We start from the raw sequence: 15,947 nt of genomic DNA, 5'->3' as shown, positions 1-15,947 counted from the left end.
CAGCCAGTTTCCCCATCAAATGCAGCCAGTCCCCCCCCCCCTGCCTGGCACTTACCTTTCTCGGGTCAGCGCCACCCTCCTCCAAGTCCTCGATGTCATCTCTGCTATGATTGGACACCTGCTAGGAATCCAATCACAGTGCCTGTTGCTTCAGCCAATCAGGTGACCAGTAACCAGATCCGGTGCACCTGTTTGGCTGAGAGGCGGGTCAATGTTAGGGAAGCGATTCCCTAACACAGCAGTGCGCCCTCTGTTTAACCATTTGGAAGCCGATTAGAGCCCACACGTTGTAATCAGGAAGCCTATTAGAGCCGATGGCTCTAATCAGGCACTTCCAAAACACCCCCACCGCTGTAATTCAGATGGCCGGCACTCAACAAGGGGCTGGACACATGAATAGGGGGCAGCAGCGGCGACGATAGATAGATTCATGCAATGCATGAATCTATTTATTGTTGAGTGACGGGTGCAGGAGAGAGGGGGTGGTGCTCCTGCGTCCTCTATGGATGCACCGCCACTGATCCAAAGGCTCTTCCAACCAATCTCCTCCTCTCTACTGATCACCTTTTAGGAGCTCCCAGTTTCTATTGGCTGGAAATCTGACAACATCACAGAGACTTCAAGGGACACACATCTAGCCAGATTCAGAGAGACTTACAACGGCGTGTCAGTAGATACGCCGTCGTAAGTCCGAATGAGCGCCGTCGTATCTTTGCGCGCATTCTTAAACTGAGATACGCCTCACTGTTGCCAAGATACCACCAACGTAAGTCTCCTACGCCGTCGTATCTTGGCTGCATATTTACGCTGGCCGCTAGGGGCGTGTACGTGGATTTACGCGTCGAATATGTAAATGAGCAAGATACGCCGATTCATGAACATACGTACGCCCGTCGCAGCAAGCTACGCCGTTTACGTAAGACATACGCCGGCGTAAAGGTAAAACACCTCTATAGGTGGCGCAGCCCATGCAAGGTATGGACGACGGAACAGCCGTCGTATTTTACGTTGTTTGCGTAAGCGTACGTGAATGGGGCTGGGCGTAGGTTACGTTCACGTCGAAAGCATTAAGTATTTGAGACGTGATTCTGAGCATGCGCGCGCATGCGCGCGCATGCGCCGTACCAACGGCCCTTCATTTACATGGGGTCACGGTTACTTTACATGTAGCCCGCCCACTACCTGCCTAATTTGAATTAGGCGGGGTTACGCCGGGCCATTTTCGCTACGCCGATGTAACTTAGGGAGCAAGTGCTTTGTGAATACTGGGGTAGTTTCAGGTAGCAATTACGCCTGCGTATCCATAGATACGCAGCGTAATTGCTAAGTAGCGCCGGCGTATCGACTTTCTGTATTCAGAAAGCTTGTTACGCCGACTGCAGCCTAAGATATGACTGGCATAAGGCTCTTATGCCGTCGTATCGTAGGCTGCATTCTTACGCTGGCCGCTAGGTGGCGTTCCCGTAGTGGTCAGCGTAGAGTATGCAAATTGCATACTCGCGCCGATTCACAACCGTACGCGCGCCCGGCGTTCGAATTTTACGTCGTTTGCGTTCGTCGGTTTCTGCGTAAGGCTGCTCCTGCTATTAGCAGGCGCAGCCAATGCTAAGTATACCCGTCGTTCCCGCGTCGCGATTTTTCAAAATTACGTCGTTTGCGTAAGTGAATCGTGAATGGCGCTAGACGCCATTTACGTTCACGTTGAAGCAAATTACGTCCTTGCGACGTCATTTACCGCAATGCACGTCGGGAAAGTTTCCCGACGAAGCATGCGCACTACGTTCGGCGCGGGAACGCGCCTAATTTAAATGATCCACGCCCCCTACGGGATCATTTAAATTACACGCGCTTACGCCGGCCACTTTTACGGAACGCCCCCGCAAATTACGGAGCTACTGCTTCGTGAATGAAGCGTAGCGCACGTAATTTACAGAGGCGTAGTGTAAAAACGGTACGCTGCGCCTCCGTAGTACTGCGCGCCCCTACCTGAATCTACCCCACTGTACTTTCCTCTTTCTTTTTTACGTCAGCGTAGCGCAAATGAGCTGCGCTACGCCCGCTTAAACATACGCCGATCTACGTGAATCTGGCCCATCGTGTTTAGCTCCTCCAAGCTTCCATGATGGGATAAGTTGATGTGAATCACAGAATGCACCGCTTGGCATCAACATCCAGTTTTCTGCCACCTCCTGCCCACTCCTCCTCCTCTAACACTCGCCGAGTGAATGAAAAAAGAAAATATCAGAGGAGCTTTGAAGCAAACGGCACAGAAGTCTGGCAGCTCCACACAACCGTACAGATGAGCCGATGAGCTCCATACAGGATGGAATCATCAACTCATGAAAGACGCAACTCCAGCATCTCCAGCCAGGAAATCCGAACTCCTCCGCCAGGATCCCCCCCCCTTTCCCGTCCTACAATAATCTCCACACATCTAGGCTTCCAGTTTTATAATTCATTCTATTCACGTTGATTATATTTTCATTCAAAACTGATACAGAAAATGATCTAAGCCCATCATGAATTGTGTGTATTGTCCCAGAGTGAAGGTGCCCGGGACAGACCTGCAGAATACGGGACTGTCCCGGGAAATCCGGGACATGTGGTCACCCTAGTGGCAGTGCGTCCATAAAGGGCATACGGGCGCCGCCCCCTCTCTCCTGTCACCTCTCTCTCACCATAAATAGATTCATGCATTGCATGAATCTATCTATGGTCGCCATAGGCTCTAATAGGCGTCCAAAATGGTGAGCAGCGGGGGCCAGGGCCGTCTTAATAGCATCTTGGGCCCCTGTGCAAAGTAATGCTCTGGGGCCCCTACAATGATGACAGTGCAGGTAAACAGACATCAAGTAGGTAGGAGGCAGACTGCCCCCCCTGTGTATCTATCACTCTCAGTGCCATCATGGGGCCCCCAATTTCGGGGAAACGTGGGCTCAAGGACCAGCTGCTTTGGGGAAAGTGCAGGGGGCCCCCCATGCAGCTGCCCAGGTGTGCCCTCTCATTAAGACAGCCCTGGCGGGGGCCATGCTGGGCGCTCGCTGTTCACTTAGGGCCAGATTCTCGTATATCCGGCGTATCTGTGCGGCGGCGTAACGTATGTCATTTACGTTACGCCGCCGCAAGTTTTACAGGCAAGTGCTTTATTCACAAAGCACTTGCCTGTAAAGTTGCGGCGGCGTAGCGTAAATCCCCCGGCGCAAGCCCGCGTAATTCAAATTAGCCGGGTAGGGGGCGTGGAGCATTTAAATTAAGCGCGTTCCCACGCCGAACGTACTGCGCATGCGCCGTCCGGAAAATATCCCAGGGTGCATTGCTCCAAATGACGTCGCAAGGACGTCATTGGTTTCGACGTGAACGTAAATGGCGTCCAGACCCATTCACGGACGACTTACGCAAACGACGTAAATTTTTAAATTTCGACGCGGGAACGACGGCCATACTTAACATTGGTTGCCCCTCATATAGCAGGGGCAACTTTACGCCGTGCAAAACCTGCGTCGACCGCGCGTACGTTCGGGAATTCGCGTATCTAGCTAATTTGCATACTCGACGGGGAAAACGACGGAGGCGACACCTAGCGGCGAAAAAAAAAATGCATTTAAGATCGGACAGCGTAAGAGCCTTACGCCTGCCGGATCTAATGGATATCTATGCGTAACTGATTCTAAGAATCAGGCGCATTGATACGACGGCCCAGATTAGGACTTACGACGGCGTACATTGCGTTGCGCCGTCGTAAGCCCTTTGAGAATCTGGGCCTTAGTGTTGTATTGGGTAAGCGAATGAGTGGCACATCCAAATGAAAGGCACCGCGGTTTGGGCGTTACCTTGTGTTGTGGTCGCATGCGGCAAACCACTCAGATTACAGCGACGCCGAGACATGAACAGGTCCTCGTTACTTCTTAAAAAAAGCAGAAAACATTCAGGAACAGAAAACTAAATCCCATCCCCTCCCAGCTGTCCGCTGTTTGTTGTCGGAATTTGGCCTACAATGCCCCGCCCCCCGTCCCCCGTCGCGGACACAACGCTACTACATGGGTAGCGGGCGTGTATTCCGGGCCGGTCTCGGTACATGAGTCTCAATAATAAGACTTGGGGGATTAATCAAGGAAGTTTCTGGCGTTGCACGGCGGGGGTCACATTAATCAAAGTGACAAAAGACTTACATTTAGTCCTCTTTGGAGGCGTCCAATGCTGACAGCCAATCCCCCCGGGGGGCCCGATGCTTAGTAAACACGCGCTTCCGAGAGAGCCAAGAGAGATACTTGTAAGCTTGACTAGGTGACAGTTCATGGGGGGGGGGGGAGGGGGGGTGACATATTTATAAATGACTGCAAAGCATCAACTAAAATAAAAAATGAATTTCCAATAAAACTACAACGTGTTCCCGTATTTTATATATATATATGTATTTTTTAAAGCGATAATCAAACCAGAAATGTCAGATATTGCAGCTTACCAATCATTAGATGGGGCGGCTGCATTCGTTTTCTTTTCTAAGGCTTTATCCCCTCTGTTTTCACCTGGTGATCTGACCAGTAACACACTTCCATACCTCCCAACTGTCCCAGATTCGCCGGGTTAGTCCCGGGATGTCAAATAAATCTCTGTGTCTCGCGAATCTGGGCTAAATCCAGCAGTGGAGCCCAGTGCCAGAACAAGTTACGGCCCTTGCTTCACTACTCCACCGGACAGGTGCCTTCCATGTGCCATAGTGATCCTACCTTCCATGTGCCACAGTGATCCTACCTTCCATGTGCCACAGTGATCCTACCTTCCATGTGCCACAGTGATCCTACCTTCCATGTGTCATAGTGATCCTACCTTCCATGTGCCATAGTGATCCTACCTTCCATGTGTCATAGTGATCCTACCTTCCATGTGCCATAGTGATCCTACCTTCCATGTGTCATAGTGATCCTACCTTCCATGTGCCACAGTGATCCTACCTTCCATGTGCCACAGTGATCCTACCTTCCATGTGCCATAGTGATCCTACCTTCCATGTGCCATAGTGATCCTACCTTCCATGTGCCATAGTGATCCTACCTTCCATGTGTCATAGTGATCCTACCTTCCATGTGCCATAGTGATCCTACCTTCCATGTGTCATAGTGATCCTACCTTCCATGTGCCATAGTGATCCTCCCTTCCATGTGTCATAGTGATCCTACCTTCCATGTGCCATAGTGATCCTACCTTCCATGTGCCATAGTGATCCTACCTTAAATGTGCCATAGTGATCCTACCTTCCATGTGCCATAGTGATCCTACCTTCCATGTGCCATAGTGATCCTACCTTCCATGTGCCATAGTGATCCTACCTTCCATGTGCCATAGTGATCCTACCTTCAATGTGCCATAGTGATCCTACCTTCCATGTACCATAGTGATCCAACCTTCCATGTGCCATAGTGATCCTACCTTCCATGTGCCATAGTGATCCTACCTTCCATGTGCCATAGTGATCCTGCCTTCCTGTCTTCCATGTGCCATATTGATTATTCCAGCCTGCCTTCCATGTGCCATAGTGATCCCTCCTTCCTGCCTTCTATGTGCCGTAGTGATCCTTCCTGCTTTCCATGTGCCATAGTGATCCTTCGAGCCTGCCTTCCATGTGCCATAGTAATACTTCCTGCCTTCCATGTGCCATAGTGATCCCTTCTGCCTTCCATGTGCCATAGTGATCCTTCCTTCCTGCCTTCCATGTGCCATAGTAATACTTCCTGCCTTCCACGTGCCATAGTAATGCTTCCTGCCTTCCATGTGCCATAGTAATACTTCCTTCCTGCCTTCCATATGCCATAGTGATCCTTCCTTTCTGCCTTCCATGTGCCATAGTGATCCTTCCTTCCTGCCTTCCATGTGCCATAGTAATACTTCCTGCCTTCCATGTACCATAGTAATACTTCCTGCCTTCCTTATGCCATACTGGTCCTTCCTACCTTCCATGTGCCATAGTGACCCTTCCTTCCTGCCTTCCATGTGCCATAGTGATCCTTCATTCCTGCCTTCCATGTGCCATAGTAATACTTCCTGCCTTCCATGTACCATAGAAATACATACTGCCTTCCATGTGCCATAGTAATCCTTCCTTCCTGCCTTCCATGTGCCTTAGTGAATCTGGGGATCTGCTGAACAGGGGTACATAAATGGCCCAGTTTGTCTTTATCTACAGACCCCCCCCCCCTTACCTGCAAAGGCAGTTCTGTGGTAAAGGTGAACTTTGCCTTTAAGTAGAATTTGCCCTAATAAATAGAAACAAGGTGTTCTCTGAATGGCCGAGGTGTCCAGCTAGTGACCCCCCTGTGGTCGGTATACAGAGGGGAAGCGGCTCACATCGAGCCCAGAAGATGGCGGCTCTCACTGTATGCAGCGCAGACTTCTACAGTATTTTATAGCATCCGCAGCCTTCCGGATATCAGATTAGGATGATTACACCGAGCCAAGCTGGCCGAATGTCAGTATGTAAGAGATCTCATTCCTGGAATTCAGCTATGAATAGGTGACGGTGGCGGATCATTGTGAGACGGCGCTTCCCGCCACACGGAGGGCGCACACTCCATGTATTATGGATGAATTATGTTCAAGGAAATCTTTACTTTGAAGAACACGAAGGCTGCCAACGCTGACCGACAAAAAGACAATCCACTCCCGAAGCGGGAAATACACTGGTAGAATTTCCAGAGAAAATTTTCAGGAAATATTTCAGAAAATTCAAACAAAAAAATCTTAGAACATTCAAATGTTTGAAATTATTTTAAGATTTAATTTTTCTTTTAACGTTCGATTTTGGAATGAATAAACTTCACTTGACGAAAACTGCATACACTGGTAGATATTCGTACATTCGAGAAAACATTTCCATCCTGCTCCTTGCGGTTGAAAGCGAAAATTGATTTGACCCCACTAATGATTAGAAAATCTGAAATTTATTTGAAATTGAAATTTGAGATTTATTTGAAATTGAAATAATATGAATTAAAATTTATTTTATGAAGACTAAAAAATCTGAAATTCAAAATAAAATGAATTGAAATTTATTTTAAAACGATTAGAAAATTGATTTGAACGTGACATTTTAGATTTATTTAAAAATTGAAATCATATAAATTGAAATTTTGTTTCATAATGATTAGAAAATCTGAAATTGATTTGAAATTGAAATCAAATAAATTGAAAATGTATTTTATGAATGGAAAATTTGTAATTGATTTGAAATTAAAATAAATTGAATTGAAAATTATTTTATACTCATTAGAAAATCTGAAATTGATTTGAAATTGAAATAAACTGAAATGTATTTTTATGAATAGAAAATTTGTAGTTGATTTGAAATAAAATAAAATAAAATTAATTGAACATTATGGGCTAGATTCACAGAACACTTACGCTGGCGTATCTACAGATACGCAGCGTAAGTGAACAAATGCGCCGTCGTATCTATGCGCCCTATTCTCTTAACTAGATACGCCTGAATTTGGCCTCCATCCGACCGACGTAAGTCTCCTACGCCGTCGGATCTTGGGCGCATATTTACGCTGGCCGCAAGGGGCGCTTCCATTGATTTACGCGCCGAATATGTAAATGACCTAGATACGCCTATTCACGAACGTACTTGCGCCCGTCGCTGTAATCTACGCTGTTTACGTAAGGCGTTCGTCCGTCGTAAAGTTATCCCTGCTATAGGGGGCGCTACCCATGCAAAGGTATGGACGTCGGGAACAGCCGTTGAATTTTACGTCGTTTATGTAAGTCGTACGTGAATGGGGCTGTGCGTAGGTGACGTTCACGTCGTTCGCATTGAGCCGTCGTATCTTATGGAGTATATGCGACGTGATTCTAAAGCATGCGCATGCATGCTCCGTTCGATCGGCCCTTCATTTACATGGGGTCACGGTTAATTTAAATGTAGCACGCCCACTACCTGCCTACTTTGAATTAGGCGGGCTTACGCCGACCATATTACGCTACCCCGCCGCAACGTACAGGGCGAGTGCTTTGTGAATACTGCTCTGGGCTCTCTGCACGCCGTCGGCGTAGCGTATATTCGATACGCTACGCCGGCAAAACTATGCGCCGAGGTACGTGAATCGAGCTCTATGTTATGATGATTAGAAAATCTGTAATTGATTTGAAATTTAAATTTGAGATTTATTTGATATTGAAAGAAAGAAAATTGAAATGTATTTTCTTCCATTTATAATAATTAGAAATTTGAAATTTTTTAGAAATTGAAATAAAAAAAAAAGAAATGTATTTTATAATGATTAGAAAATCTGAAATGTATTTGAACATGAAATTGAAATTAGAGATTTATTTGAAATTAAAATCAAATAAATTAAAATGTATTTTATAATCATTAGAAAATCTCAAATTGATTTGAAATTGAAATTTGAGATTTATTTGAAATTAAAACAAAATAAATTGAAATTTATTTTATGAACTGAAAATTTGTAGTCCATTTGAAATTAAAATAAAATGAACTGGAAATTACTTTATAATGATTAGAAAATCTGAAATTGATTTGAAATTGAATTTTGAGATGTATTTCAAATTGAAATAAAGAAAAATTAAATTGATTTTATTCATTGTATAATGATTAGAAAATCTGAAAAGGATTTGAAATTGAAAAAAAAAAAAATTGAAATGTATTTTATAACGATTAGAAAATATGAAAATTTATTTGAAACTCAAATAAAATAAATTGAAGTGTATTTTATTTATTTTACAACGATTAGGACATTTGTAATTGATTTAAAACTAAATTAAAAATAAACAAAATTTAGTTTATAATGATTAAAAAGTCTAACAGCCATTTAAAATTGAAGTTTCAGATTTACTTGAAATTGAAATAAAATACATTTTTTTTTATGATCTAAAAATGTTATGAACATTGGACCGTGTGTACCACTACCCACCCAGTTTTACTGTTTTATTATCCCCCATGGTCTCCCCCTGCAGTCTGGGGGCCCCATGCAGCTGCCTGTTCTGCCATAATTAATCCCCCGCCGGCGTCCCTCTCTCCTGTATCGCCCGATGCATTTACACCCCTCCGTGCGTCTGCTGCCACTACTCCGGACTCGTCACTATGTACCTGGTCATTGTTGTAGCTCTGGCTGTGCATCAGGCCGGGGTCATTAGAGAAGGCCTGCCGGTATTTTTAGCCGGAGAGCGGCACAGTGTGAGTCGAGGAAGGACGTGGCTGAGAGAGCGGGAAATGATTGTGTCAGTGAGCTGCCAGCGGGCGGGATAATTGGGGGAGTCAGGTCCCCTGCGGTGACAGAACACCTCTTCTATCATAACCTGAGAAATCTCATTCAGGTTCATCATTACCGGAGCAACGGGACAGAACCGGAGACAACGCCGGAGAGAAAAGTCCAACTCATCTGCCGGCTGCCCATAGAGAGCCCCGGTGTGACCTCCACATTACCGATCATGTCCAAAAAAATCTGGAAAGATCAGCGAAAATATATCTTTTGAAAAAAAAAAACCATCCTGCGTACTTCTCTGAAAGCCGTAAAAAAAGTTCACTGCGCTTTCACACCGATCAGTTTTTCTCCTTTTCTTCGTTTTTTTTGCCTTACCGAGAGCAGATAAAAAATGCAACGACCATGAAATCCTCCGGATCTCTTCACACCGGTCAGTTGTCGGGTCCGCAGCATGCTACATGATGCACCCATGGTTGCTTTTTTTTGTTCGTTTTTTGAGTTACATTCTTTTTTCACAAGTGCAAAATGCACCGGAAACGTGGCAACAAGGATCAGTGTGAAAGCAGCCCGATTATCTAGGAGAACAGTTACTATGTAATGATCAGTAAAATACTACATGTGTATAGAGATGTGTTTAACCCCTTTAATACCGGCCACACAGGTCTGCATTAAATCAGCCTCAGAACCCGTGTAATTCGTGTGTTCGGTTTTAAAGGAATGAGGTGGCAACCCTAGTGGGGGCCCTGTCCTCGGTGGAGGCCCTACCCTAGGTGGAGATTCTGCTCTATGTGAGGGCCCTGTCCTGGGTGGAGATTCTGCCCTGGGTGGAGGCCCTGTGCTGGGTGGAGACTCTGTCCTGGGTGGAGACTCTGTCCTGGGTGGAGGCTCTGTCCTGGGTGGAGGCTCTGTCCTGGGTGGAGGTTCTGTCCTGTGTGGAGGCTCCATCCTGTGTTTTGACTCTGTCCTGGGTGGAGGCTCTGTCCTGGGTGTTGACTCTGCCCTGGGTGGAGGCCCTGTCCTGGGTGTTGACTCTGCTCTGGGTGGAGGCCCTGTCCTGGATGGAGACTCTGCCCTGAGTGGGGGCCCTGTCCCGGGTGGAGAGTCTGCCCTGGGTAAGGGCCCTGTGCTGGGTGGAGAGTCTGCCCTGGGTAAGGGCCCTGTACTGGGTGGAGAGTCTGCCCTGGGTAAGTGCCCTGTACTGGGTGGAGACTCTGCCCTGGGTGGGGGCCCTGTCCTGGGTAAAGTCTCTGTCTTGGGTGGAGGCCCTGTCCTGGGTGGAGACTCTGTCCTGAGTGGAGACTCTGCCCTGGGTGGAGGTTCTGTCCTGGTGGAGGCTCCGTCCTGGGTGTTGACTCTGCCCTGGGTGGAGGCTCTTTCCTGGGTGTTGACTCTGCCCTGGGTGGAGGCTCTGTCCTGGGTGGAGGCTCTGTCCTGGGTGTTGACTCTGCCCTGGGTGGAGGCCCTGTTCTGGGTGTTGACTCTGCCCTGGGTGGAGGCCCTGTCCTGGATGGAGGCCCTGTCCTGGGTGGAGACTCTGCCCTGAGTGGGGGCCCTGTCCCGGGTGGAGAGTCTGCCCTGGGTAAGGGCCCTGTACTGGGTGGAGAGTCTGCCCTGGGTAAGTGCCCTGTACTGGGTGGAGACTCTGCCCTGGGTGGGGGCCCTATCCTGGGTAAAGTCTCTGTCTTGGGTGGAGGCCCTGTCCTGGGTGGAGACTCTGCCCTGGGTGGGGGCCCTGTTCTAGGTGGAGACCCTGTCCTGGACGAAGGGCCCTCTCCAAGGTGGAGGCACTGCCAACTTTATCACCAATCCCAATCTTCCACGTAGCAAAGGTTCTAGTTCTCTTATTTACCTACAATATCCTGTTCGGGGAGGTCATTCCCCCCCCCCCAATTGAGGGCTACACAAACATTACACTTCAGCTCTAACTCTAACAGAGGACATGGTGTCACCCTCCTGCCTGTCTATGAAGTGGTGGTCATTTGTATATTTAAACCTTTTATTTATTGCTTCCTTTAAATAAGACATTTAGTGGCATTCTACTATAAAAAGCCTCGTTCCACCTCCGCTGTGATCGATCGCAGTCTGCGTTCCTCTACCTGCAGCTCCAAGTGTATCAGACGCTCAGTCCCCATAATTAGATTACAAGCTTCTTGGAGCAGAACCGGCTTGGTGAAGTAGTATATATTGTGTCACAGTAAAAGTAACTGCCATTAAGTGATTCATTTATGTCACCGACACTGCAGGCTGCCTGAGAACCTCTGCTGTATACCTGACAACGCAGCTGCGTGGGCTCCAATGGGATGGGTCAAGAGGAAGCCAAAGTCTGCTGATACCATCAGTGCCGGGGCAAGGTCATAGAGCCAAGGGCGAACATGCCAAACTGTGCACTTGGTGCCTTATCTGCATTATATCAGCCTCAGAGCTTGTGTAATTCATATTTGTTCAAATTTAAAGGGATGAGGTGGCAACCGTAGTGTCCTCAGTGGAGGCCCTGACCTGGGTGAAGACTCTGCCCTGGGTGGGTTCCCCATCCTGGGTGGAGACTCTGTCCTGGGTGGAGACTCTGTCCTGGGTGGAGGGCCCTGTCCTGGGTGGAGACTCTGTCCTGGGTGGAGACTCTGTCCTGGGTGGAGGGCCCTGTCCTGGGTGGAGGCTCTTTCCTGGGTGGAGGCTCTGCCCTGTCCTGGGTGGAAACTCTGTCCCAGGTGGAGGCCCTCTCCTGTTTGGTGACTCTGCCCTGGGTAGGGGCCCTTTACTGGGTGTAGACTCTGTCCTGGGTGGAGACTCTGTCCTCAAACCCCTTGGCACCAAAAAATGATACTAGGTTCTGTATTCTGTAAAAGGGGCAGTGCTGAGAGGTGGGTAGGGGGTGGAACCAAGGGACGGTGGTGAGAGGTGGGTAGGGGGGTGGAGACAAGGGGTCATTCGGAAGGGGGGAGTACCTACACCTATTCTCTAGGAAGAGACTTCTTTGGGCTTATGCCGTTGGCATCAGTTTGATGTCCGTTCACGATGATTCTGAGATCCTTCGTCCATTGACAGGTTCAGGTGACTTGCAGTTGATCTCCTTCTGATCTGCACTTGATCTACTTGCACTTCCGTAAACTTGCACTGGAATGCAAAATTTGTGTGGCAAGACCAAAAGTCAGTCAACACCGGCGCTAACACTGTGACTGCAGGCCGCTGTGGAGACACACCCTCAGGAGACAAGACCATGACACCCTGCACTCACAGTATGTCCTCAGTCTTCTGCATGGAATGACATTGGGTGTTATTGGACCTGGAAGACTGAGGACATCTTGTGGTGAAGGAAGGAATTACTGCACAGGTGGTGGAGAGAAGGTGAGTGTTGCAGTCAGAGCTGTTGGACCTTCCTGAGTCTCCAGAAAACAGTGGCTCCTATTAGCTGCCTGTATATGGGAAAGACGACATTTACTAAGATGTGTGTCATAGTTGGCTGCTTAGAAAGATTGCTAATGGACATAAATAAGGAAAATAGAAACATTATATAACCTTGTAAAGGCCGGCCTCCCGAATAATCGCTGTTCCGTCTCTTCTCAGGTCTCTGGGTTGCATCCTCTATGAACTGTGTACCTTCAGACATGTTTATGACTGCCCCCGATGGATCAGACTGGTATCCATGATTGTTAATGATCCGTGTCCCACCCTTCCCCCGAGGTATTCCACAGAGCTCAATGATATTCTACAAAGGTGAGATGAGAGGTTATATGATGAAAGGTAATGATGTGCCTGCTGGAGCTCAACGGAGCTCAACGGAACCTTTAACATGGAAAAGCAAAAGCAACCATTTAATAAATTGCAGCTTTCCAAATTCTTAGATGTGAAGGCTGCATTAGCTTTTTTTTTTAAGCTTTTTTTTCTTCTATTTCCATCTGGTGATCGAGCCAGCAAGTCTGTTGTTTTTCATAAGGACAAGCTCTCCAGCAGAATGTACCAGTTTATATGGATGACACAAACCGCTTACCACTGTCACCAATTTCATGACTTCTCCACCAACTACTGTACATTGTGACTTCTCCACCAACTACACGGTGACTTCTCCACCAACTACATGGTGACTTCTCCACTAACTACATGGTGACTTCTCCACCAACTACATGGAGACTTCTTCACCAACTACATGGTGACTTCTCCACCAACTACATGGAGACTTCTCCACCAACTACATGGTGACTCCACCAACTACATGGTGACTTCTCCACCAACTACATGGAGACTTCTCCACCAACTTCATGGTGACTTCTCCACCAACTACATGGTGACTTCTCCACCAACTACACAGTGACTTCTCCACCAACTTAATGGTGACTTCTCCACCAACTACATGGTGACTTCTCCACCAACTACATGGAGACTTTTCCACCAACTACATGGTGACTTCTCCACCAACTACATGGTGACTTCTCCACTAACTACATGGTGACTTCTCCACTAACTACATGGTGACTTCTCCACCAACTACATGGAGACTTCTCCACCAACTTCATGGTGACTTCTCCACCAACTACATGGTGACTTCTCCACCAACTACACAGTGACTTCTCCACCAACTTAATGGTGACTTCTCCACCAACTACATGGTGACTTCTCCACCAATTACATGGTCACTTCTCCACCAATTACATGGTGACTTCTCCACCAACTTCATGGTGACTTCTCCACCAACTACATGGTGACTTCTCCACCAACTACACAGTGACTTCTCCACCAACTTAATGGTGACTTCTCCACCAACTACATGGTGACTTCTCCACCAATTACATGGTCACTTCTCCACCAACTACATGGTGACTTCTCCACCAACTACATGGTGACTTCTCCACCAATTACATGGTCACTTCTCCACCAACTACACTGTGACTTCTCCACCAACTACATGGTGATTTCTCTATCAATTACATGGTGACTTCTCCACCAACTTCACGGTGACTTCTCTACTAACTACATGGAGACTTCTCCACTAACTAGATGGTGACTTCTCCACCAACTTCACGGTGACTTCTCCACCAACTACATGGTGACTTCTCCACCAACTACATGGAGACTTCTCCACCAACTACATGGTGACTTCTCCACCAACTACACTGTGACTTCTCCACTAACTTCATGGTGACTTCTCCACCAACTACATGGTGACTTCTCCACCAACTACATGGTGATTTCTCCATCAATTACATGGTGACTTCTCCACCAAATTCACGGTGACTTCTCTACTAACTACATTGAGACTTCTCCACTAACTAGATGGTGACTTCTCCACCAACTTCACTGTGACTTCTCCACCAACTACATGGTGACTTCTCCACTAACTACATGGAGACTTCTCCACTAACTACATGATGACTTCTCCACCAACTACATGGTGACTTCCCCACCAACTTCACAGTGACTTCTCCACCAACTACATGGTGACTTCTCCACCAACTACATGGTGACTTCTCCACCAACTACATGGTAACTTCTCCACGAACTACATGGTGACTTCTCCACCAACTACATGGAGACTTCTCCACCAACTACATGGTGACTTCTCCACCAACTACACTGTGACTTCTCCACTAACTTCATGGTGACTTCTCCACCAACTACATGGTGATTTCTCCATCAATTACATGGTGACTTCTCCACCAAATTCACGGTGACTTCTCTACTAACTCATTGAGACTTCTCCACTAACTAGATGGTGACTTCTCCACCAACTTCACTGTGACTTCTCCACCAACTACATGGTGACTCCTCCACTAACTACATGGAGACTTCTCCACTAACTACATGATGACTTCTCCACCAACTACATGGTGACTTCCCCACCAACTTCACAGTGACTTCTCCACCAACTACATGGTGACTTCTCCACCAACTACATGGTGACTTCTCCACCAACTACATGGAGACTTCTTCACCAACTACATGGTGACTTCTCCACCAACTACATGGAGACTTCTCCACCAACTACATGGTGACTCCACCAACTACATGGTGACTTCTCCACCAACTACATGGAGACTTCTCCACCAACTTCATGGTGACTTCTCCACCAACTACATGGTGACTTCTCCACCAACTACACAGTGACTTCTCCACCAACTTAATGGTGACTTCTCCACCAACTACATGGTGACTTCTCCACCAACTACATGGAGACTTTTCCACCAACTACATGGTGACTTCTCCACCAACTACATGGTGACTTCTCCACTAACTACATGGTGACTTCTCCACTAACTACATGGTGACTTCTCCACCAACTACATGGAGACTTCTCCACCAACTTCATGGTGACTTCTCCACCAACTACATGGTGACTTCTCCACCAACTACACAGTGACTTCTCCACCAACTTAATGGTGACTTCTCCACCAACTACATGGTGACTTCTCCACCAATTACATGGTCACTTCTCCACCAATTACATGGTGACTTCTCCACCAACTTCATGGTGACTTCTCCACCAACTACATGGTGACTTCTCCACCAACTACACAGTGACTTCTCCACCAACTTAATGGTGACTTCTCCACCAACTACATGGTGACTTCTCCACCAATTACATGGTCACTTCTCCACCAACTACATGGTGACTTCTCCACCAACTACATGGTGACTTCTCCACCAATTACATGGTCACTTCTCCACCAACTACACTGTGACTTCTCCACCAACTACATGGTGATTTCTCTATCAATTACATGGTGACTTCTCCACCAACTT

General features: G+C 47.3%; 1 protein-coding gene across 1 annotated transcript in view; it reads left to right on the top strand.

Annotated features, from left to right (window-relative positions):
- LOC120916855 overlaps positions 1–15,947 on the top strand; it is a 167,856-nt gene that overhangs the window by 63,636 nt on the left and 88,273 nt on the right. Inside the window, exon 6 of the mRNA XM_040327798.1 lies at positions 12,777–12,926. Within this exon, the coding sequence (XP_040183732.1) occupies positions 12,777–12,926 (150 nt within the window). The remainder of the gene's footprint in view (positions 1–12,776; positions 12,927–15,947) is intronic.

Source organism: Rana temporaria, chromosome 11, assembly GCF_905171775.1.
Source record: "Rana temporaria chromosome 11, aRanTem1.1, whole genome shotgun sequence".
Lineage (NCBI taxonomy): Eukaryota > Metazoa > Chordata > Amphibia > Anura > Ranidae > Rana > Rana temporaria.
This window is presented reverse-complemented; position numbering and strand designations above follow the sequence as displayed.